The sequence below is a fragment of the Danaus plexippus genome, chromosome 31 (assembly GCF_018135715.1).
Source record: "Danaus plexippus chromosome 31, MEX_DaPlex, whole genome shotgun sequence".
Taxonomy (NCBI): Eukaryota; Metazoa; Arthropoda; class Insecta; order Lepidoptera; family Nymphalidae; genus Danaus; species Danaus plexippus.
The window spans coordinates 1,362,354-1,389,483 of NC_083558.1; the positions used below are offsets into that span (position 1 = coordinate 1,362,354).

Genomic DNA, 27,130 nt, shown 5'->3' on the forward strand with positions numbered 1-27,130 from the left:
AAGTCAGTGTGGCGTACGCCGTCAATATACGCGGACGCATTCATATATAAATAAATATATACGTACATAATAATAGTGTTGTGTGTTTGTGACAACGAAAATACAGTGTTACAAGTTTTATAGTTATTCTGACTATATAAACAAAATTAATATACCGTGCGTTTGGAAAAAAATTTGAGTTAAATAAAAAAGGTATTTATCCCTCGCTTTGGCTTTACGGATACATAAAAATGTGAATTATTCTTAGATGCCAGAATTTCAATGCTTTATTAGATTACGGTACTCTACATCATATATATATAAGTATATAATTGGATTGTCAGTTTGTCTTTTTCTTATTACGATACGATTAAAAATAATTTAATGAAAACAGCATAGGAAGTAAAAGGACTGATATTAATCTGACGTATAATAAAAAATTAAAAGTTTTATTTCATTAATATCGTTACTATTATTATTATTTTTCTTGTACACGTAACAAAAACAACATAAAACTGTATTTTTTATTGATAATTAAATCAACAAGCCGTTTTCGCGAACGCTGTGACAAACAAATATTATTAATATGCAAATAAAATAAACATCTGTTTAGTATATATATATATATATATAAAACAAACTCAAACATCACTTACTCTAAGTTCGCATCGTCACTAGATACGTAGCTTTGAAAGTTTTTCCATTGACAAATCATATCACATTACAGTATTTACCGGAGTTATGGACTTAAAAACGGCAAACTTTACGTATGCAGTATGACAAGGTACACTTGTCCTATACATACCGACAGTGGGAGAGTCATTTCCCGATAGCGTTCCTTTGTGCGGACTTTGTTAGCGTCTTGTTACCCCTATCTGGATTAAAGTTATCTATATATGGGTAGCATACATACATACATACATACCTGGTTTATAACACCCAAAATATCAGCAAGGAAATTTATTCCTTAGATCGGACGTAACAATAAAACGGGCAAAATCATTTCAATAATCTTCATTTCTCTATACATATTTTTTAAGTATTTTTTTTATTTCTCGATAAATCAAAAATTACTGTGACGATAAGGATGTAATTTTATGAAACAGTAATTTAAAGAATGGAACCTCTTTTAAATAAGACAAATGAATATATATATCTTAGTAATAAAACATAACAATCATTCCAATTTTGTTATAAAATTAAAAAGATACTAAAAGATGAGAAAAGAAAAGATAAGAAAAGAGTCAAAAGTTGTAAAACTGGAGTTATTTCAAATGAGACAAGTTTTATTGTGTACGTCTGTCTGTTGGCAGAAACATCACCTGGTGAGGTGATTATAACACAGTCCATGTACATAACATAGAGTACTGTAGCTATCATCATCATCAGCCTATCGGTGCTCACTGCTGAGCAAAGCCTCTTCTAACATGGAGGAGGTTAGAGCATTAATCACCACGCTCGCTCAAGACGGGTTGGCGATTTCAATCTTATAATTTGAATATAACTCCAGGTTTCCTCACGATGTTTTCCTTCACCGTCTGTCAGTGGTGTCTAACACTCTTATAAAGAACACATGACTCGGAAGAATCACATTGGTACTTACCAGATGACGAACCCGCGCCTTACGAGAGGCGTACCTTAACCTCTAGGCCAGCACGACATACCATATACGAGTACATTCACTTATAACAGCGTGATGGTCATAAAACTGTGTGTTTACGAAATACCTAACTGTAAACAATCTTTCATTCATAAATCTTGTCCCATTATATCCCCGAGGATATTTGTGCGTAGGCTTCCAGACCAGACAGATTACCGTTTTCGCGAATTTTAAAACGCGTTATGTTAATATAGCTTACGGTACCTGGGAAACCAACGTCCCCAAAGACCATGACATCAAGGCCAATAGGTATAGGTTACGAGCTCACAAAGAATAGGTCCGTCGTAAAGTAAGCTGTAGAAGTGGGAGCGAGAGGTATAACAGCTAAATCTCTCTACAACCTACTAAAAGACTTTAGAACTTCCAGAACTAATATCAATTCATTCTTGGAACGTACTTCGAAGGCAGCCTTAGTAGGTTCTTTCCAAATTTGGTTAGGTAGGGAGAGGAGCTTGGACGGTGGTGGTGTGCCTTAACGCGCGTTAGATAGGGACTCCTTAAACCTACACCTGGGTCAACCTGGGTCAAGTCCCAGGCACTGTTGAAGCTCCTCTCTCTGCAACGATGGACCCGCACCCGCAATGTGAATCCATCGAACGCTGAGAAGTTTCTTCTACGTTAAAGTAAGTTGATTCACGAGAAACGGGAAACGTGTCGTATGTAGTGTGACAATACAGACTCGTGCTAAGCATACGATATATGATCGATCTAACCAAACCAAGTCGCTGACCAAAGCTTTTATACATCTTCTACTAAATTATTCTTAATAATAAAAATTTCAAGGTAGGTCCAGTAACTCATTCAATTCATATATACTATATCAATGTTTACTAAATTCCCTCGTTCTCATAAAAAGAAAAATAATTACAGATATCTAATTAAATTCATGGATAACACTTAGATCATTTTAGCCATACAAACGGCTGAATCGAAAACTATAAAACTTATCGTCAACAACAAAAAATCTAGAGGATTAACGATCTTTGTACAGCTCACAGCTGGCCTCGGTGCTACAAAACGTTTTATTTGGAACAAACAAACGAAAATACTACAAAAAACCAAAAAAAAGCATTACTATTCAATTGATGCGCCCAGCCCGCTCCAACCAGTCGAGAGTAATGATCCCGGAAAGAGGGTTTAACCTTGGCTGCAGTCACCAACTTGTATGCTGATGGCATCACAACTCGAGACTTAGTTTTTTATAACCAGTATCCTGTGCTTAGCCCGAGTCAACATCGACGCACTGAACACGTTAAGTTCAAAGTTTTACGTACGTTATAGCGTTTACGTTGGTTACGTACGAATGAAATACGGAAAATCCTACGTGTGTAGGCTATATGTACGTATTTGTATATCCTATTAGTGATTTTTTTTTATTCTCATATCAACAGTAACTTTTATTTTAATTAAATATAATACTGTTATTGAAGTTTACAACACTTCAATTCCGAGAACTTCAAAATAATTCTGTAAAAATAAGAATTACAATGAGATCTAAGACTTTCGCGAGTTTAATTCATTTAAATACAACTAATATTTTTCGGATATACCTACTACGAGTGCTTTATTTTTGTTAAAAACTACATACTCCCGACGTCACGGTTACTTTTCAGCAACCGTGATCACGGTTAGACGAGACGTAATAAAGCACGCGTAGTATATACGAAAAATATTACTTTCATTTGAGAGAATAAATTAAAAATAGTATTTTAAGATTTTCATTTAACGTTAACAAAATTATCAAATGTCCTTAATTATTTTTTTTAGCTTATAAATTAAAATTCTATATAATTAAAGCGGGACTCGAACCCGTACCCTCCGGGACGTAGCGTTTCAGTCGCTTTACGAAATGAGCACTCGCGTCTTACTAAAGTCGATCAGTTTAATAAAAAATTTTAAAAAAATCTGTAAATAACATTTAAAATGTATGAACCATAATGTGTTATTATATATATATTGAATATAATAAATTTAAATTATAGGGAAACTGAAAAAATACAATGGATCTAAAAACCTCTAAGATGAAATAGATTTAAATGAGCATAACGGAGAATTATAAATAAGACACAATCTATTAATATCTAGACTCTTGTCTATATCTCAATCTATTCATCTAAATGTCTATCATCAAAATCAATTAAGCCTTAGATTCTTAATCACCTAATGAGATCTAAGAAATTTTATTGATTTTCTAACCTCGTCTGTCCGTGATCACGGTTGCTGCAAAGTAACCGAAACGTGGAGAGTATGTAGTTTAAAATAATATAAAATAAATAATAGTTTAAAAAAGCGTGGGCTGCTTTTTAAGATATCATCGAAATGATAATCACTCTACTCATATCTGTCAATGAAATATTTATAACTATTGACACCATGCACCCCACGCTTTTGTTAAAATAAAATACATTTGTTTTATTCACACTATTATTAATTTATATTTATTGAAATTTTTAACACTATTTCCTTAATTTAAATTTATTAAATGAAACTAGTGTTATTCGGATTTACTACGCGGATTTTATTATTTAAAAAACTACATAATCCCGACGTTACGGTTACTTTGCAGCAACCGTGATCACGGGCAGACGAGGTGTTCACCGTGATCACGGTTGCTGCAAAATAACCGAAACGTCGGGATTATGTAGTTTTTAAATAATAAAATCCGCGTAGTTCATCCGAATAACACTAGTTTCATTTAAATGAATACTCGCGAAAATCTTAGATCTCATTAAATTTATTAAAGTTTATTTTCTATTTCTTAGTTCGGTTTTCTATAAAAAGCGTGTTTTTTAGTTTTTTTAAACTATTATTTATTTTCTACTTTTTAGTTTGGTTTGTTTATAATAGCTTGTTTTTTTTAATTTTAATTAAGTTTCTCACCTTATCGACTATAGATGAAAATTATATAAATTAACAAAAATCATATTTTGCAAATTGAAAAATGGTATAATTTTATCAAATTAGTGTATTGTCATCGGTCCTCGATAAATCTGCAAAGTTTGAACGAAATCTGGCCGTTTAGAGTGGGTCAGACTCGCGCCCAAAGAGGTCGGTTACAAACATACAAACAAACATACACGTGAAGCTAATAAAAAGCCAATAAAAACCACGTATTGTAATCCGAAAATATTAATTTTATGTTATCCTAATTGCCTATTAATATATATAAGTCCCATTTAAAGCAAATGATCACTAACCGAGTGACTCAATTATATGTTGATCAAACAAACCGCTCGGCTGGCTTGGAGTGGAGGAAGGTCCAGCTGGGTTGTAGTCGGTAGGAGTCCGACAAGGGGTCATTTGATGGTTCCCCTTCAAAAATTTTGAACGAACCGACAACTATACCGTCTGCATTTCGTCTAACTTTCTCAACTCACGCTAGGCTTTCAGATCGAAAGAAATTTTTATGAAATTAAAACGCAATTGACTCTGATAGAAAAATTATAACAAATAAATAAATAAATTTTATTTACACTTAAACAAATAAATTAAGTGTCAAAATATACATGGTGATGTTAATTTTTTTTTAACATAAATATATAATATTAATTAGATAGCAATAATATCTTGCTTAAAACTTAACTTAGAATAAAACATTGTGTCGCTTAGAAAGGGATTTGGTCGAAAATATTAACATGACACACGTACTAGTCGTCCCTACTGATTACATACCGAAGGTGTAATCAATGATTTTACATATAAGATAAACTCGCACAAACGCCTGAGACGATTTTAATGAAACATTCATATATAGATAGATTGCGTGTCGGAAAAAAATATACAAACTCATACAAGACAACTAGTCTCTTAGTTTTGATGATAATTCATGATCACTTAAACCAGATATTAATACCATCGAAATAAAAATTTAACAGCTTAAATTTATTCATTTATTTATTTATTCATTTATTTATTTATTCGTTTATTTGGAAACGTAAAGCTTATATACAATAAGTCGTTCCGTTAGATAAAAACAATCAGCCCGAATAGTTTTCACTTTCATCCAAATGTTTCTATATTTATACCTTTGTATTTAAATTGTTAAATTTATACATATGGCTATATCAAAAAACATTAACCCGCTACACGGTTATATCATAGAATGGCGTGTTACGATCTAACTATCGGCCATTAACGGTAATGGCGGCAGAAGAAAGCGATTTGATGGTAAAATCTTAATCCAAACTATTATTTGTAAAACGTTTAAAATACATTTTCATATAAAGCATACGGCGAGGCGATGATTACATAATCGCTAGAGTTACATCACTATGGGGTCAGCAGAACAAGTTTTTTTCGTTTGACAATAGTATTGCTAAGGAAGATTATAACCAGTCCAGGTGTTATACCTTATCCAGGTTGAATCTAGCTCCAGATGAGTGAGGATTTAATTCACATGAATATGGAAAGAAAACGCAGAGCAGGAGGAAAGTTGAAAATCTATTAATGTCGTATTTTCCAGGTGTCTCATCTATCAAATAAGCAGGTGTTAGTAAGTACTATAAGCTGTCTTCAGCACAGATGAGACAAATCTGTTGAGATTTCCTCTCAAGATCTTTAAAGATTTTCTCTCCTTTATTTGCGATTTCATCCTACAATCGAATGAGAGTTCTATCAAAATCGTTACATTAATTTATGCATTATAGGCGTGAATACGATAAAAAAAATATATAATACACTTTAATTTTGAAGTCGGTTAATCATATACTTACACTTATAAATAAAATTGGAATGTCTGTTTGTAATATTGAAAAAAACATTTTTATTGCATGCATATATATACACAAAAATACATTTTTTATAATTTTTGTGTCTGTCCATCTGTTTGTTCCGGCTAATCACTTAAAAAAGCTGGACCTATTTTGACGGGACTTTGATTGTCAGATAGCTGATGTAATAATGAATAACTTAGGACACTTTAATGCCGCTCCCGATATCAAGCGTTATGACGCGCGGGCGGGTGACGGGGCAAAGGCGCGCTTTAAAGTTCTTACGCAGACGGTGTCGCGGGAAGAAGCTAGTATTACATATAATTCAATGATTTTGCAATACGAAAATATAATAAATAAATACATGTTCAAATTACGCATTATGTCACGTTTTCTGTACGCACGCTTAGTAGTGTACAAGATATCTTTACTGACATGTCTGACGTTCACACATATATATATATATATACATAAATACGTAGACAAAGCCGCAGCAAACTATATAGCTATAACGACTGTGGTTATGAAACGTATTGGAGGTATCCCAAAATTTAAGAATTATGGTAATTTATAATGTGACGTGATTGTATGGAAAAAAACATTACAAAACTACGCGAGACTCACTTAACATAAAGTATTAAGTTCTGTATGCTTAGTACATGTTCGCAACGTTACACTACACACGGATCGTTTGCCGTTTCTCATCCAATAACCTACATACGTTAATACTAAGCGAGGAGATTTACGAATGAAATACTGATGACACTGCGTATGCAGTGACGATGTACACTCATGGTAAGCTTCGTGTTAAATTAATTATATGCTCCTAAAGTTATTTCGACTTTTAAATTTATAAATCCGAGTTCTTTACGCTTACCACGAGTTTGCACAGCCACACCGAGTACGGAGTTTTTCATTGATGAATCCCAACGTGTTAGTATCAGCTGGTAACGGTCCGTGTACAGTGTGGCGTCACAAACTTGTACTAATATCGATGGTAAATACACGCCAGATTTATTTGGTGGAATATTATCTTATATAGGTTTTAAATTTCAAATAAAATCTATTAATATGCTCTACCAACACAATCTTTACATATTTTTGATGCTCATCACAATTTTTACAACTACAAAGTGTATTATACAATCTTAAAAACATACTTACTACATTTAAATGAAACTAATATTTTTCGGATAAACTACGCGGATTTTTATTATTTAAAAAAAAAAAACTACATAATCCCGACGTTTCGGTTACGGTTTCGGTTTATCCGAAAAATATTAGTTTCATTTAAATGAATAAAACTAGCGAAAATCTTAGATCTCATTATACTTACTATATATAAATAATATAAATTTCGACTAAGATAATATGTAATGAAAATTAATCGACACTGAGTTTCGAATCCGCGACCTCCGGCATAACGCGTACCAACGCCTTTACCACTTGAGCTATCGTGTCCTACCTTTAATGGAAGTAAAATTTTATTTTAAAGTTAAAAAATTACTGCTTAGCGATACACAGACGATTCTCACATACAATTGTTTTTAAAGTAATTCTTTCTAACCCACAATAGCATCACAGATGATGCCGGGCCATAAAAATATATAAATCATCACATAAAGACAAGTGTCCATGCATATATATATATATATATATATATATATATATATATAGTGTTTGTTACGTAATTTGGCAAAAACTAGCAAATATAACGATCGCTTTTAAACGAAATTCTTTATCGTAACAACGTAATATTTAGTTAAGTTCAAACAGACAAAACATAGGCTGGAATATAAATGCTGAACAGCTTTTGATGATACTCTTAGTGGTAGTTAATTTGTGAGAATAAGGTTCCGAACACATTCTATACAAACGTGTATATAACGTCCGGGTACTTCATAACTCGTATGTACATATATCTGTTAGTTTTAACGTCATGATTATGTCAGTAACCGGTTAAATTTAACCTTAAGCTGCCCGGAGATCAATTAGTCAATACCTTAAAGCATTGTGTCCGATGAAAAATTTATATATATATATATATATATATGTTTGTCTGTTTAATATTAAACTTAAAATTAAATATCTCTAGCTCTTTCATTATATAAGACACTTGATTTAAAATGCAATACTTGACAATATATATTTATATTATGTTACGATTGAAGTACCTTACGTGTATAATAAAATTTTAAAAGACTACTCATTAATAACATGTTTTTGTTATATACGCAAAACGGTTAGGAGCTTCGTAATAGACTAACACACACACACACACACAAAATGAAATTATCATTAAAATGTCAAAACTTCATCCTTTTTACATGAACCCGCCGGAGATATTCACGCGCAGATAAAGATTTCCTAAAATTAAAAACGGAATCGTTCGCTATGAGATGCTACAGAGCTGTGGGTTCCGTGGGATTGTTTTAATTGACCAATGTATTGATACGAACGAAATGAAAGTTGTATATATATATATATATGTACACACACACACACACACACACACACACACACACACATATATATACATATATATGAAATAAAATATTTTGATTTCTGAATGACAGCTGACAATAACTTTCGACAGAGTTTGTTGAGATGTGAACAAATATATATTTTTTTTTTTCATAGAAAAATCTAAACGGCTTAAAATAATACTTATTGCAGCCGAAGTAAACAGACAGACTGACAGAAAATTATATCCAAACAATCTATCTCTCTCTAACCCTTTTTTATATATCTTTCTCGTCGAAAACCTATTCATTATTCATTACAATACAGTAGTTCCCGAGATAAGACGTCTCAAACAAACACACATACATATATAGCAGATTTTATTGTCTAATGACCAGGTCAGATCAATGGGTGTGTTTACAACAATAGCTACTAATTCATTATTACGAAACATAAAATTGTAAACGTATAAATCTATATCCTTAGTAGTGGTTTGCATAACCTAACTAAAAACTTATGGTTTACAGTTTTTTATTTGTTCACACATACCAACATAACTACTGTCATATGTAAGCTCTGCTAACGAAAAAACTTCCTGTATCTAGTTTCGTGAATGCGTATCCGTGGTAAAGTTAAATCATGTTAAGTACTCATATTTACGGGTGTATTTATTTTAGATATACCCTCAAAGAAACGACGATAATCCAGTACATCAACAAGGAAATGAGTTTAGTGTAACATGGCACTAAGCAGGAGAAGCCAGCTGTCGATACTAGTATTGGTAAATTTAATTATAAGGAACTATTGCGATGTGCCCTCAAATGGAAGCGAGGAGTTCAAGCCGCTTGGTATGATGATGGATGAAGGGGTTATAGTTGATGATGAACCGAGCGAGGATCTGGAGCTAGCCAAAGAAGAGAATGTTACCATTACATTAGGTAATGGAACCGACGTGTATGATGAAGGGGGTGACATAACCACAGCCAGTCCCCTGGAGATGCTGTCGACTTATAGGGACGTGGATTATGGTACGAATAGCCAGGTATGTAGTTGGGAACAGTTCCATGTAAAAATTTAAGGAGCTTTATTTCAGCTCTAATGATATTAAGTCAGAACATAGTATGCCTGTTTGTTGCTGTTTATCGCAAAAATTGCTGAATCGATTTTGATGCAACTTTCTTGCAATGCAGTATAGATATTATAATGACATGTAGTATATAACGTATCCTTCCCATGTGTGAAGTAACGCGACACAAGCGATAGATGGCGCTGACTGTGGGTTCACACATAACGCTTTTCCGAAGTCAATGTAGAGCGTAGACGAGAACGAGGGCAAAAACTAGCAACTGTAATATTTTTTATACTCAAAGAGATGATTAATATAATTATTTTCAAATTATGCCACGTCCGTCGGTCTCATTGTTTGCTATCAAACTCACCAGCATCATGACAGCGGTGGTGTGACAAGAAGTGGCTTCATATCATTCACTATATTACAGCCTGAAACGACGATAAAAAGCTTAGAGGACGCTAAGAACACGACACAACCCGAGGAGTTGTTCCATCATGAGAACCCTGGACAGAGGAACCCCAAAACTGAAGGTAAGAGAAACTGATTCTGTTTTGTTTTATGTGTTGTTAAGCATAACTAGATGGCAGCGCTAAACCCTGTCACTCCGATTCTAGGACTAAGACTTTAAATGAAACTAGTATTTTTCGGATAAACTACGCGTGATTTATTTTTGTAAAAATCTACATACTTTTCAGCAACCGCGATCACGGTAAAAAAGTAACCGAAACGTCGGGAGTATGTAGTTTTTTACAAAAATAAATCACGCGTAGTTCATCCGGAAAAATACTAGTTACATTACAATGAAAAAAACTCGCGAAAATCCTAGATCTCATTATAGGACTAAGACCGTCTATGCTTCTGTATATATGATTGCCCTTCCTCAGAAATAAAGTGTTTGGCTAAATAACGTACATATTGGAGTGGTTTAATTACTAATTACGAACACAATACAAATTAACATTTTCATTAAGAAATAAATCCATGTTTTTCATGAGTTAAAATTCACTTAAACAATATACGATGAAAATTTAATAGACACGAACAGAAAATCGAAACTGCGACCGCTGACATGACGCTTTGTATCGCTTCTCCATCTAAGCTGTCGTGTCTGAACTCGAAAAGACAAATTTTTCATTACATATTATCTATATCAATTCGAGTGTTACGCTAAATTTGGCTTTAATATTAAACTTAATTGTACTAAATTTCTAAATATATTTTTATGAACACGCTGTATCAGAATATTGATTTTTTAAATCTATATAACTCATAAATTTATTGTTCTATTGAATTGTAACGATCGAAAATTTTTTCGTTGCGACTACGGGTTACTTCACCATCATACGAAACGTAAGATTTCTTATTGGTTAAAACTCGAAACTGTCCGTCATGTCGACGACGATTAGTAGTAATCAAACAGTTATATATACTTTTTCAATGGCTGCGAAAGTTTTGAACCTTCAGAAAATTTCTCTTAATATAATTTATTTAACATACAACAGGCGAAATTTCAATATATTATTGCGTGACCTCAGAATCATGATTTAATGTCTTTCGCGAAACCATAATTAATGAGGTATAAGATTAATTTGACAATTAATATCTCAGTAATATGAGAAATACGAGACATCATCTTCATCGGCCTATCAGAGCACACTGCTGAGCAAAGGCCTCTTCTCACATGGATCGGTTAGAGCATTAATCACCAGGCTAGCTCGCTTGCTCGCAAGCTTGCAATACGAATGTATATGTGTATATATTTTAGGTATACCTCTAAACATTATACAGAAACAGTCATTCAGGTAAAATATTGAATATATTATGTGTATAAGTATCGTTTATGCAACATGTGAGCAGTTAATATTATAGGGAGATACGTGATTTTTTTTTTGACTTGTAACCTGAAACGAGTCCTAGAAGAACGTGGATGTTTGTAAAAAAAAAAACCTTCCAAAAAACGTTGGCATTTTTTTGGATCATTCAAAACTAATTTCCGTAAACCGTCTCTGTGATTCTACCGTCAATTTATTATCTTTCCCGCTATTGAGGTCCTAGGAAACGATATTCACTTTATTTCTAACCGTTCTATTTTTAATCTTTTGCATGAACAAATAAATATATATTTTTAATACACAACCTAACCGATACTTAAAACTCCGGAGCCCAAAAAAAAACCTGTTTGATGGTTGTTCAAATCTAAATGTAATTCCTGACACCAATTTTCATAGCAGAAATCCAGCAGAGCTTCGATTTAAGGACATTCGAAAAGCCAAAGCCGGCGCCGTACATGAACCGCAGCACGACACTCAAATCCTGGCTCGAAGACTCCTGGCTGAGGCCACCAGCCGGCATTCTGGTGCCGCTGAGGCCCTTGGCGCTGAATCGGGCTTTGGGCGTTTGGAACGATTTGGCCAATGAAGGCTTAAATTTGACAGACATCGTCATAGTTGGCTATGACTCCAACGGTAAGTTCTAATTTGATATAATACTGTGTAATCAAGAAGACCATGTCCTTAATATTGACAAAAAAAAAATCATTAACATCAAAAAACCTATCAATTATAATATATTCATATAAATATATAAACAAACAAACAAACAAACTTAATTTAACAACCAAAATATTCAGCGTCGATAAGACATTTCCCCGTAATATATTTAAATCCGAAATTCTATCGAAATAGGAATTATTCCAGAATTCAAGAATACAATTAAGAAGTTCATATCCAAATGATTCACATTTCAGAATACAATTCCCCATCCCACATTCAACATCGAGTACAGTTCGTAATTCAAAATTCGAATACCTTTCATAATATCGCATACACATTTGAATTTCGAATAATAATATAACTCATCAACGGCCGTTACAATTAGAAGAATTGTCTGGAACTTATTATGACTGAAGTAAACATTGGCTATGAGGATAAAACGTTATCGGCTTTAGAGAAGTTGCATAATCTATAAATATATACATATAAATAAAATTTGGAATGTCTGTTTGTTTACGGTACATACAAAAACTAACATTTTTTACAGTTTTTGTCTGTCTGCCTGTCTGTCTGTTCAGGCTGACCCCTGAAATGGCTGGACCGATTTTGACGTGACTTTTATTGGCAGATAGCTCACGTTTTAAGGAGTAACTTTTTGCCTTACCCGATATAAAGCATTATCCCGCGAGAGGGTCGCATGCGGCGCTTAATGTTGTCATAGTTTTTGTTTCTTTTTAACGCAGACGGAGTCGCGGGCAACAGCAAGTCATATACATAATTAGACTACCAACGTTAACTCGCACTAACCTGTTTGATGTACAAAGTATACATCAACTATATTATTTTTACAGTAAACGCGATAATCTTAAACGACTTAAGAATTCACACTTTTTATATATATATATTTATATATGAGATCTGGACAGATTTTAAAAATATTTCCTTTGTATTCGATTATGTTTGTTCGTTGAAGTATTTTTTATTTATTCCTCTAGATATTATCTAACCTTATCATGAATTAGTGACGTGATTGGTATGGAGGTAACGTTTTTGTGAAAAATATGTTTGTATGTTTCAGATTACATATAAACTCATAAAACGATTATGATAAAACGTTCAATAAATCCTCGCTATTAGTCAATGATAATCAATAGATGTTTAAAACAATCAACATATTTACCGTTACAGATGACACCTAAACATATTTACCTGAAACAGAAGAAAATATAAAAATTAGCAAAACTATATATATATAGGTATATATATAGGTTACAATGTTGCACAGTCTCTAAGCGGAAATGATATTGTTATTACGATATTCAGCAAGATAATATAAAAGAAAAATAATATAAATTTATATGTTTTAAACAGATATACATACATACAATATAAATAATCCCAGCAAAATATTTCAATACAATCAATTTTTAATTAAAAAAATTGCAATTAACCTAGTGTCCTAATAAATTTTCGGGACACGTCAGTATTTCCGTTTACTAAACGTTTGAATCGTCGTACTAAATACGGACGGTTAATAGTTTTTAACATCCACGAATATTGCAGTCACGACGTTAGTATCACCCCTCCCGGCGCTAGTGCTAACGGCTACAGGCGAGTCGATAGTTAGTCAACGAACGTGAAACAAGAATCGCTTCATAGTTAGTGTGAGTACTGACAATACAAATTCGTCACAATCATATACTTCGTCTTTGAATTCGGGTAAAATTAATAGTAGTCGTGATATCTGAACCAAAAAAATATGTCAAGATTCAAAATATGAGATCCAAAACTGATGTTTATATTCATTTATTATTATCAATAATATTATAATTCTATTATCGTTTATGTTTGTTTGTCTTTACGTACCAATCTCGGTAACTATGGTCTTAATTAATTTATTTTATCGATCTATGTTAGTAAGATAACAAACACATTATTATATATGTTAGTTAAATATTATGAAAAGTTATAAAATTATATTATCATCAGGCAAAACCGGGTCCAATAGCTGGTATAACAAATTGTTAACAACAATATATCCGCAGTCGCAATCACGAAACTTAACCTTGGCCGGAGAAGGGAGTTATGTTAAGACACGCTCCATTTACTTACAAAAACTAAATAAAAGCATATCTATTACAAACGTTACTTGAGTAACACAGACAGACTGACGTTGTGACGAATAGTATACGCAGTGTCCATAGAGACGTGTAAATTGGACATGAACCGTAAGATTTCGAGATGACAAAATTTTCACCAAAGACATGGGCACATAAACACTGCGTACTTTGGTCCGCTCAAATTTCCTAGCTCCGGCTATTTCTTTGGACAAAATGAAACTTATAAACTAATAATTAAAAAAAGACCAAAATAAGCCCGTAATCTGCTCGATCCAAGCTGCAGACGAAACGATAGCTATACATATTGTTAAATTTGAGCTACGCTTCTATACACATATGGACTATGGAATTGATTCTATCTTATGTATGAAGAGAATAAAATACCGAAATGTTGAATACCTTAATTGTTTTATTATACATCAAAAAACCCAAAGTTGTTGCTATGTTACATAAAACCGTCCTAATCCTATCTGTACGTAATACATGGGTGCAACAAACAGGTCAAAAAACTTACGTCTTTGTTTTTTTCCTTCTCTATTTCTATTGTACCTACACCACGCTTTCTCATCTAGTTTCCTCTATCAATAGGGTTTCTGGTAGAGGTCTCTTTTACGAGATAAGTTATCCGTTGTGCGTCACTTTTCTTTTGTAACTATTTCTACTCATGGTACATAAATAAATAAATAAATAAATAACTGTTGATCAGATTAATCTGATGGGTTCTCGTCTTTTGGCAGGCGTAAATTGGAGATCCAGGCACAACCTCCAAACTTCCAGCGGAACTAATGGAGATAGGGCTGTCGGGGACGCTTTGTCGAAGCTGTTATTGAGTTACCAGGTGAGTGGAATTGTAATGAAAAGAACATGTTTTTGGCTCCCTTGAACTGGACGCAGATAATGCACAGTTCTTGATTCATTTCTCCACAGTTTCAGTGCTCGTGTTTGAAATTTTACTCTATGAATGTACTACAAGTGTAATTTAAATATTAAAAACTGATGGTAAAACATTTATCGTATAATTTCTGTAAGATTTAATAAAACTCTATAACAAATGGAAGTCAGCCAACGATATTCATGAGAAGAAATGATCAAATATAGGAAAAACACATTGGAAAATAAAATAACGCACTTCCTTATAGAAGATTTGATCACGTTAAACGCAAATTTCAACCTAATGAACAGCTGCAAGAAGGTCCAGAACAAGACGATAAACTAATTTCATATCCTAACCAACAATACCACCAAGAGACAGACTTAATGCTGGAAGCACTCTATCAGGGAACTACAGGAGAGAGAAGAATTGTCAAAAATAATTACTAATACCCCCCATTAGAGAAATATCATAGCAGATATTTAGCAGAGTAAATAGAAATAATGTATATATATATATATATACAACTAGTTGCTCGCCGTATTCTTTGGCCACATAGATCATATATTTATAAATGCCACATCACACTGTGGCAAGGCTTTTGTTGTGTGAAAAAGCGTTTGGAGCGCACAATGCCAGAATTAGTTACACCAGAATAGTAATAAATATAACATTAATATTGGAAAATTATCATTTCTTGGTCGTTGCAGTGTAATTCACATATACATACATACAAGTATAAAATCCAGTATTCGTTTGCGTTGCCAAACAAAATACACTTAGCGTATCATAAATGTAGGATGATTATCAAAATATTCGAAAAAAAAATATATGATTTTAAAAATGTATGTCCGTCTGTTTGTGTATTCGGTCTGCCGAAAAAATTGGATCTGTTTAGACGGATAGACTAACACACAGTTGATAGTATATATATATAAAAAAAAAAAATTATAATGAGATCTAAGATTTTCGTGAGATCTAAGATTTTCGCGAGTTTTATTCATATAAATGAAACTAGTATTATTCGGATAAACTACGCGTGATTTATTTTTGTAAAAAACTACATACTACGAGGTGCCCTCGTCTGCCCGTGATCACGGTTGCTGCAAAGTAACCGAAACGTCGGGATTATGTAGTTTTTAAATAATAAAATCCGCGTAGTAAATCCGAATAACACTAGTTTGATTTAAATGAAAAAAACAATTATCCTAAATTAGACAAGCAAAGTCACAGGTGACAGTGAAGTATAGAAAAATAATAAACATAATGCCAACTCCCAAGGCCAAACCTGTTGAAATCTATCCATAAAGAAAAGAAAACCTTATATATAAAATAATTTAACAAAAATCTTCAGGAACACGCAAATCACTGGCAATTTAAAGTAAACCAAAAAAAATTGGATTCCTCACATAAAATAGGCTCTGATTGGTTTGAGACTTCAACAAACCAATAAACAAAAAGGTTTTACAAGAACCTGTTAATAAAAAAATCCTCGTTGTAGCATGGTAAATTGATATACCAATGTAGCAAGCTTGGGGTCAATTTAAGGGACACTCACTTAGCAGCACGTTTAGGAACAATGATTTTATTGTGCCCATCTACTTTCAATATACCAGATTTAATGTAACTCTCAGCAACTAACACCCTATTAACCATTGCTCGTGTCTAGGACGTTTACACCGATAGTTCGAACGACGGCACGATGAGGGCATTAGCTTCCGCTGCGAAACTTGTGCCGTATGACAGTGCTCTGTTCCTGGTGACTGACAAAGGAGCTGGTGACCCTCAGAGACTGCCTCTAGCTTTGAGGGCGTTAGTGGAGAAAAGGTTGAAGGTAAATCGTCGGTAATGGACGAAATTATTCAAAATAAGAATAGGTGATAGATTATTTGTTGCCCTTAATATCCCAGGTGTACACTATATGGACGGATCCCAGTCATCCATCAGTTGAGTCAGAGCTGGCACTGCAGGACTTGAGGAACATCTCCTCGCACACGGAAGGCGAAGTGTTGGCCTATTCACTACAAGTTATAGTAAGACAAAACACCTATTTAAGCTAATGAAGTAAAAAATAAGGACTATTCCCATTCTATATAGATACATTCAACTAACTAACTTTAAATTAAAAATACTTGTATTAAATAAACTAAAAACAGCTGACGTATAAATTAGGATTTCCCCAAAATCACCCAAGTTACCCAAATACATGAGGGACAAATTGTGATGATAGATCTGTTTGCAGGATGAAGACAACTCCAATCTGGCCTCGGAAGTTGAACTCCAACCATGGGAGCCAGTTTCATCTAATCAAGCCAGACGAGCTAGGATCAATAACCATCCGGATGTGGAAAACTTTGATGTAAGTTATATGAACAAACAACCTCAAGTAAGGGCTACTTCCTACAATTGGCTTGGACCCCACGACTATAGACTGGCTCTCGAGGATTCAGAGAGGTTCTCTAAATTGGGTTAATAGATCTTCAACATCCTGACAAACCTCATAGATTTTAGTTTAGTATAAACACACTATAATAACCACTAATTATTATTATTTGACGAAATTTGATAACTACTATTATGTTTCGAACTATTCTCTACTCTCCTTTATCTCTTCTTCATCACCAGACTCTATTGGTGAGACGTGGTAGAGCTGAAGCCCTTACCTTGGGAATACCAGTTGAAACAGGAGTGACAGCACTCCGTCTTCTGCTGGAAGGGGCGATTGATCACGCCGTATTATACCCACCCAACGATGGTAAGGGCTAACAACTATATATACTTCTCAATTATATTCTAGGAGCAAAACATTTCCTACACAAATATCATCAAAATACACGACAGATCTTGGGATATTACAATACTGTAACGAAAGCTGTACAAATACATACAATATTTACAAAAATATTGCATCTTAAATGGTTTTTAAGATAATTAAATAACTTTATTTATGATGCCTACAGAATATGACGAATAACTATAATTAATTGCATACGATCTATGTGCATGTGCATGTGCTATTGCAACAACATTAATATGAGGCCAATTTGAGAACCAACATCATTACCTATCCGATATATATAAGATAAAAAAATATAAATCCTATCCACCAGAGCAAGTGTCTTAAATTGTGACCATTACGAAAAATGACTTGGTAATACAAGGCTGGACGATTTAGATTAACGATTTAGGATTGCGAACAAAAATAAACTAGATAATGCTTTTCCGTTCGTTTAATTTAATTAATGTTGGTAGCATTGGTACCAATTGGCTGGCTGGCTTCACGAAACTACTGCCAACCTAAAAGAATATTTTGGCTTAGTTGTGTCCTATATGAAACTGAATTTCAAATGGTGCACTGAAACATGGGATACTATTTGTCGACCATTGACCCGAGAATGTTTGGTTAGATGTAGTCAAGGATACGTGCAAAAAAAGAAGTATCTTTTATATGTAGTTTACTCCATTCTCCAAACCAGGTCCTCAGATTGACCTGTACAATGAGACATCAGTGAAGATGTATTCAGCATCGTCGACTATTGAGAGCATATCGCCACAGGAAGTCTATATCGTTGTCCCAGGATGGAAACTGTATGTAGACATGTGAGTGACGTTAATTTTTTTCTATCATCTTTACTTTTATTCACACAGTCCGCTCCTTCGTTACTTTGTTGTCAAAGAAGTCGTTCAACAGTACTTCTGCGAGGATATTTTACGCCATATCAGCGAATAAATTTCTTTAGGTTAGACTTAGACTATATTTGTACGCTTGCATTGAAATCTCATCTGGTTTTGACTATTTATATTGGATACAAGAACATTTTTTTTGGCTAAATCCTATCACACTGTGATCTTAAAATGTGTAACTAAAAAAAGATTACATATGAATCTTGCTGACTAAATTTATTCATAAACATCAACATATAAAATATATTCAAAGATAAGTGATAATAATTAATAAGAAACATAAATTTAACTTGATTTGAACCGAATAATCTTCATTATTATAAAAAGCCTATCATTCCTTGATAGATATAAAAAAACTACCATTCTACCAATGGTAGAAATAAAACACTATAATTTCCAGGCTGTCAGTGTTGCCGGTGATGTCGGCGGGTGAGGACGTCGCTATGACCGGCATGTGGCACCTGAGTGTCAGGTGTGACACTTGCGATTACAGACTAACAGTCAGCGCTAGATCACACATACATTTCGACGTTGAATTCGATACTGAAGGTAAAATACTTACATTACAAAACGATATTTAGTTTCCCTGTATAGGCAAATAAATTTTTTTTTTCAATTATCTCAAACGCAACATCTTTTGGAACGCAACGTTTCAAGTATGACAGTATAAAAATTTTGATTAAAAAAATTCAATGACTATTTGGTTACCAAACTAAATGTCAGAAAAATTTCTCATTAGTTACAACACTAGTTACTTTAAACCACGATAAGAAACAGCAGTTGATTCTCATAAAAGATAAGCTTTCTAATAATAAAATATACATCCTATATTTTGACTTTAATAATTTAAAAAAAAACCACTACAGTGGCGTGTAGCGAGGAGAGCTGTCGAAAGCGACTAGTTGCTTAAGACTCGAATTCCAATGACAGAAAAAAAAAATACGACATCCTCTAAAACATTTTACTACACATTCGCAAAAAACCTGAGGTCATTCCACCTTTCGGACGGACAATCTATATCGGACGCTATATCAAAACGGCATGGTAGAAATTTTAATCAACAACGTCAACGCACAGATACAGTAAAAAAAAATAAAAAATAGCATCAACATGTCTCTTGTAGACTTTCGACAAAATATCGTAAAAAAAAAAAAAAAAACAAAAATGAATTTGGCTGTGCGAAGACATAATTAATATGTATACGAAATAAAACATTGTGTATAAATATATATGTACGTATTATCAGTCACATATAACATGAGACAAGAGATAAATCTTTGCAATTAGACTAGCTTATATATTATAATATACTGATAATTAAATAAAAAAATAATAAAACATATTCCTTACTAGTTATCAGATCACAACGAACAGTTAAACACAAACATATACATACTTTAACTGGTTTAAACATTACCTCCGTTTATGGCCTGACACGGTAGGATAAAAAAAATACCTATCCGTAAAGAAACAGCTCCTTTTGACACATTCTTTTTTTTTTGTTGCCCACCAATCATTCTGTCATCTACAACAATGATAATTGGGCGATCCGTCAAAAGCATAACCATACACGATATAATCGCCCTTAAACATATGTGACACAGATATCAATACGGTTCACAACCATTTTTTTTATGTGATCAGTGAGCCAGGGTCACTATCACGTTTGGTTTTTTGCAACACAAACACGGCCTCAGTCACTCATATGTCAATACAGAAAATATAATATAAACAAGACTTTTAAACACTCGGACAGATCGATGACTGGATTTTCTTAAGTTAATCGTTGAATAAGATTATGATTAAATTTTCAAAATAATATCACGTTCGGATCAGATTAACAAGTAAAACTTAACAAAATTTACTATACTATATTACTATACGAAATCAAGGAAAATATTATCACATCGTTATATGCAAATTTATCATTTATAAAGGCAAGCGGGGTTAAACGCAAACATCACGTCTAATAAAGTCCGTAAATAATAGATTTAACAGATAATAAAGAACAAGTATACATATTTTCATTAACACTATGACACACACGGATGTGATTTGCGTATGTTATTCCAACTAACTGTACATGCACATGTTGTAAGACAAAAACAGATGAAGTCAAATGAAAAAACATAACTCGTAACAAGAAAAATACTACAACCTTATAAAAATCCATCGATGTTTAGTGATGACGCCACTCCTGGGTCATGGGCACAGTGCACAAATTATTGTACAGCTATATCATACTCGTACACACAGAGGTTGCGTTAGTGACCTAGTTTAAATCTAGACCTTGACTACAGTTGTTATAGCTAATATAAATATACTTAAAAAAATATAGCAATCAAAACTTTCCACTGAAATATCGAAAATAACTACGACCAAGCCAATGAAATAAACCTAACCTAACCTAACAAACTAACCTAACAATTAAATTAAAAAAGAAAAAAAAATTAAACAAATGATCACTATGACACAATACACATCAAACGGATGTAAACAGCGAACTGGTTACGTTACATAGATTATATTATCGCAAAAATAATCATACTTCAGTGTGTCTGTACATAAAATATATTTATACATATAATGAGAAAAACGCTCTCATTATTTTTGATAAATTAATTTGAAAATAAAAATACACCCGATGTGTACAATGAAATCAATTAAAATGAACTATATCAATTTTATTTAATAACGATAAACTGTTTCCTGCCTAACAGTATGTTTGTTTGTTTGTTACGACGTTGCTCTTTTGATTATTTATTCCGGGTTTTTTATGTCTTTCAAAGAGCGACAAGAAGATCAGCGGTCGGCTAGTTTTCGTACAAAAAGAGAACAAAAATACCAACACAAACATAACGTCCAATGTCAAATTGATACTTACGTGATATCATAAAATTATACCTTTATAAGAAAAAAAAAAATGCCCATATAAAATTATTTGCATTGGCTCGATAACCAATGTTTAGAATTCCTCCATCGACATTTAAAACACGAGCCTATTTATACAAGAAAAAAACTCGAGAATGTCAAAAGAAATATCAGGATCCACAAAGAACGGTGTCGTGTGAGGACATATGTAAATAAAAAAATTAACTTATAAAAGGAGGTCAAACTTTTTAGGAGTCGGATAAAACAATTGATATGTGACTAAAACGTTGATGGTACACGGAAGCATTGAGAGGTTATCAGGCGAGATAATAGGGTCGTTGTATAATGTGTAGGATGAAGTGAACGCTGTTTTTGAATGACAGACACGCTTAGAATTAAATGTACTCGTATATATGAATATTTCTGAACGTCCAAAAAAAAGACATCCAAATTTTTACAGATTCGTTGAACATCAAAGTCACTGGGAATGTTGCTAGTGTGAGAGACTCCTCTGTTATCGACGAGTATGGAGCGACTATCGAAAAACTATCATTCAGGTAAGCGACATTACTTCAGACATTAGTTAGATAAAATTAGTAAGGAACTAAAAATCTTAAATCAAATTTAAATAATACTACGCAATTTAGTTTATCTGCTTCAGCTTATGGACTTAACAGTAGTTTTTTTTTTACCTCAATGATGTAATGAGTTATATTGCTAAACAAATCGGTCATGACGTATTGACATAAAATAGCAGGTTTAGATAGAATAAGATTCAGTATTGGACAACAACGACATAGGATTACAAATGGCAGAAAAATTAAATTATGGGACTTTATTTTCACAGCTACCAACCATCAACGGAGGCTTTCGAAAACAAAATGGCGGATATCTTTACCAGTGTCCCAGTGAGAAATGTCTCGGGAAACAGAGCCTATGTCAAAATAGCGGGAAGAGATTTCAAAGGTATACATGGACATTAAAATGTTTTATTGCAAGTACTAAAAATAATAGCCCATATAGAGTCAAAAAACTTTAGGTTACGTTTCAAAGCCAAGTTAACACGTCTAGATTTGAACTTGCTGTTCTCATAAGAGCTACAGAGTTAGCAAATGTCCAAATTAATTTTGGTTCTCGCAGCATTTTCCTCTCGTATCAGAAAAGCATAAATAATAATATAATTTTAATTTTTTATTTTTTATTAAATTACCTACATTTATATTTAACTCTAAAACAAAAGGATTTGAATCGTTTATGGAATTTCGTAAATTTATTTTTGTTTACAATCAAATTACTCTCAGTTAGATTCTGCCAATATCTTCATTAGTACAGTAAAGTCATTGTTGATATTGTATGAGGAGAATATATTAAAATTTCTAGGCGAAACTTTCGCACGAGTCGCTGGACCTATACACGGTGAATCTGAAGTGAGAATGGGAAGATCGGCTGCCATCATCTTCCCAGAGAGCATCAACGATCTAGAGGTGGCTGAGGAGATGAACTCTAAGACGTATAACGAGAAAATACAGAATGAGAGCGATGTGCTGTTCCAGTCTGAGGTAATTAAAACAAATGCTCCGAAATCCTAATTTAAACTCATTATAATATATAAGTAAACAAATGTTTTGCTAATATAACGTATAAAAACTATTCTGCTCTTGTTTTCCTTACACCTTCACGATCAACCCAACTCATGGCCCATGAAATCTTGCAAAATATTTGGCCTATGGAACACAAAACAATTACAGAGGTAATTGTTATCCGACAATCTCAATGTCAATGAACATTTTTATAACAGGTGCAATTACAACGTAATCCCGCTATGACAGCTGTTCAAATCGGTCTGAGTTCAAGACTTTATGGCTCTCCGGAAAGCAGATTACAGGTAACAAAATGCTGTTCTTCCTAAAATTTCTTTATTTATATAACTTAAATTGTTTCTTATCTGATAAATGTCTGTATGATCCGATAGTAAAATTATTTACATCTACCTTCATATATCAACGGTTCTTAGACAAAAAACATTTCAGACATGAATACACAATGTTTAAGACATCGCTAAACTACAGCCAGTCTTAAATTTATTCTAATAAAAGCAATGAAACAAGTAATTTTAAATCATTCTCATCTTTCAGCTTCATTTCGAAGTCACTAACTTGAGGGATACATCCGTGTTCTATCGTTTCGGTGCTGTTGGTGAACTGAGGTTCTTGACCGGAATTAATCCAGAATCGTAAGTGATATTATACACTACACTAACATCGTCAGTTCGCGCACAAACTAAATTATTTAATTGATAATTATCTTAATATTCAAATCTCAATCTAAAGATCAGGATTTAGCTTTAGCCATTGTTTAGCTATAGCCGTCGTTTAACCAAGGCAACTTTAAAAAGAAAACAGAGCATGTGTCTGGAAGTATAGTTGCTTGTAAGACATCATGCATCAACTAATTACTGTAAATACCAAAAGTAAAAAATAATGGAAAATATAATAATATATAACACTCCATTTCCACTCACACATTAAAACATAATTACAGTCAAACAGTGGCTGCTGGTCAAACCGTCAACGTCATAGTCAGCTTATTGATAGCAAGCAACGCTCAGGTCGGAGCCAGAGACCTCATCAAATTCACCGCTTATGGTAAGAATAGAAAGTGATTCAAAAACACAGCAATAGCAATCGAAAATAAGAGCAACTTGTAGGGTTAAAAAGATTACAGTTTCTAAACGCATATAAATAATTTAACAAAAACATCATCCATGTAATAATAGCCACCCTTCAATTACGCCTTAAACCGATCTCCGGCCTTTTAGAGACACCCATGACACGGGCGTACCCGCCCAGGACACTCAGGCTATACTCGCTCAAGATCATGACCAATCCGCTCCACACACTCTCCCCAGTGACGAAGTCAAAGTACATAGGGCTAACATCAATCATCAGATTTGATTTGATATAAAAAAAAATGTCAATCACAGTTTTTCATACTTGAGACAAATAATATTATATTTATCATCAGGTCAATCCGAACAAGTATCCCTATCCTCGTACGTGTACGTGGTGAGCAGCGGAGACAACATCAGAGACCTCACTCCGCCCGATGTCAGACATAACTTCCAAGGCACATGCCTAGGCAGACTGGGGAGCGACTGTGCTGAACACGTCTGGTCTACATCTGTGATCGCCAGAGACGCCATGGGAGGTCGAATATAAACTATAAATAAACATCTTTCTAACCCAAAGAAACATGTTATTTTAGTATCAACATCAACGCTAGACGACTCATACTAAAATAGTCCAATTCCAGGTCTTCTTCGGCTATCATCAACGCCAGCAGGAATATCCTACAACGCTGGCTTCATATCAGGTTCCAGGGATGAGATCATAGCCACGTACAGAGCCAACTGCTGCGCCCCGAGGGTTGTTGTAAATGCGGTAGACGCTTTTGGGAACACCAACACTTATACCATTGACATATCAAGTGAGTGAAAGAGGAGTATAAAAAAGAATAGTGGGGGGAAGTCCCTCCGCGCGGAAGAAGTGAAACTTCGTAACGTTGAAATGAAAACAGGAAGGGGTCAAAGCTGATTTTTAAGAATTTTCTTGTGTTTCTTTAAGAAAAAAATATTAACATTACTCATAAGAGAGAATTGTTCGCCCGCATTCCCTCCCGCTCTGTCTCCCCCAAACGAGTATATTCAATGAAAATACTGTCGAATCTGAACCACCGAACACTGACAACTCGCCGTCGTTCCAACAACTGAGCCATACTGACCTTTGTTTCACAATATCTATCGTGACATAAGAACGACATAGTTCACTTTAATTAAAATATAATTACTAATGAGTTCAATGTACAATACAGACACACCCTGTATAATATGTGATATTTTTTTTTTTTGTTACAGATTACATTAATGAAGCAACGATAGCCGCTATAGCCCTAGGTGTTATATTAATATTAATTTTAATATTTCTTATAATAATACTGACGTACTTCTGCGTAAAAAGAAGGAAGGAGTCCAGAGAGCTACCGACCTACTCAACTTCCAGATCATCGAGAAACATTACTTGATAGCAACATTAAGAAAAATAACACAAAATTATCATTTATCATTATCATTATCATTATCATTAACGATAATGATAACGACACATTCCATTTGATTTCCAAAACTCTAGTATACAGAATGTTAATTTATTTATTAGGTTATAATTATTTTTTTTTTATTTAAAATATAATCATTAAGTTTTTAATGATCATTATAAATAATTTTATGTTCTAAGAAATGGCGCATGGTAATTAAATATTACCTTCATTCCTTTCATTTTAAGTGAATTTTATATATACGTATATATATTACTTAAGTTTAAAGACTATGAACCTAGTTACCTTTGTATAAGAGTTATAGGATAACATTTTATGAAACGTCCAAAGCCTTTGTTAATAAAAAAAAATATATACTAATTAAATTCATTTCATTTTAACTGTAGAGTTAAAAAATCTATATATATATTTTTAATATTGGCAACATTTACGTTTAACATTAGTTGTATACGGGTAGTATTATTAAAATTACTAATTAAGTATTGCCATAATCGACTAACTGATTTTTGTTTTTTTAAATAAATTTTTTTGCATTTCCATCTTTCTTTTTTTGTTTTCATTGCCACAAGATTACATTAATTTAATTTTATTTAATTTATAACATACTTAAAAAAACTCACTTATTTGGGTGAAAATCTTACGTATTTGGGAGAATAATACTGGCGGTATCCTTACCGTTAGCAGATTAATGCAACATAAAAGTTATGAAATAAAAAAGTTCTGCTAATTCATACATAAATGTTAACAAACTAGATTTATTAACTAACTAACTGACTGACTGACTGTATTTTAAACCATCAAACTTCCGATAAACTGACTCGTGAGATGTTTAACTTGGATCAAGTGATTACTTTACTTGACCTACAAAGAATATATTTTAAAACAATACTCTATATCTTTATAAAAAAATATATATATAATTTTATAACCTAATAATGGTGGTGACGAGTAAAATGTATGTAAAATGTCCAACTAGCAAGCCACGTATAAATAAATGCTCGATATTAAAAAAAATTGTGAGTGCAGTCCCTCAGCGGGGAAGAAGTGAGACTTAACAATGTGGACATGAAAATAGGAAGCAATAAAAATCAATATT

General features: G+C 33.2%; 2 protein-coding genes across 3 annotated transcripts in view; one reads left to right on the forward strand and one right to left on the reverse strand.

Annotated features, from left to right (window-relative positions):
- LOC116778540 (uncharacterized) lies at window positions 1–26,571 on the forward strand. 2 transcript variants are annotated; one of them, XM_061525710.1, is made up of 20 exons: window positions 1–192; window positions 9,489–9,853; window positions 10,311–10,413; window positions 12,112–12,348; window positions 15,233–15,333; window positions 17,036–17,200; window positions 17,277–17,399; window positions 17,609–17,725; window positions 17,992–18,121; window positions 18,843–18,966; window positions 19,451–19,599; window positions 22,382–22,478; window positions 22,769–22,887; window positions 23,302–23,480; window positions 23,720–23,806; window positions 24,057–24,154; window positions 24,463–24,566; window positions 24,946–25,128; window positions 25,234–25,407; window positions 25,835–26,571. In XM_061525710.1, exons 2-20 carry the CDS (start codon window positions 9,551–9,553, stop codon window positions 25,999–26,001), a joined length of 2,760 nt encoding a protein of 919 aa, XP_061381694.1. In that variant the 5' UTR covers window positions 1–192; window positions 9,489–9,550; the 3' UTR covers window positions 26,002–26,571. The 2 variants fall into 2 exon arrangements, with proteins under 2 accessions (XP_061381694.1, XP_061381695.1); XM_061525711.1 differs by having other exon boundaries at window positions 12,115–12,348.
- Window positions 1–27,130, reverse strand: part of LOC133319861 (uncharacterized) — a 42,963-nt gene that overhangs the window by 14,110 nt on the left and 1,723 nt on the right. The window lies entirely within an intron of this gene.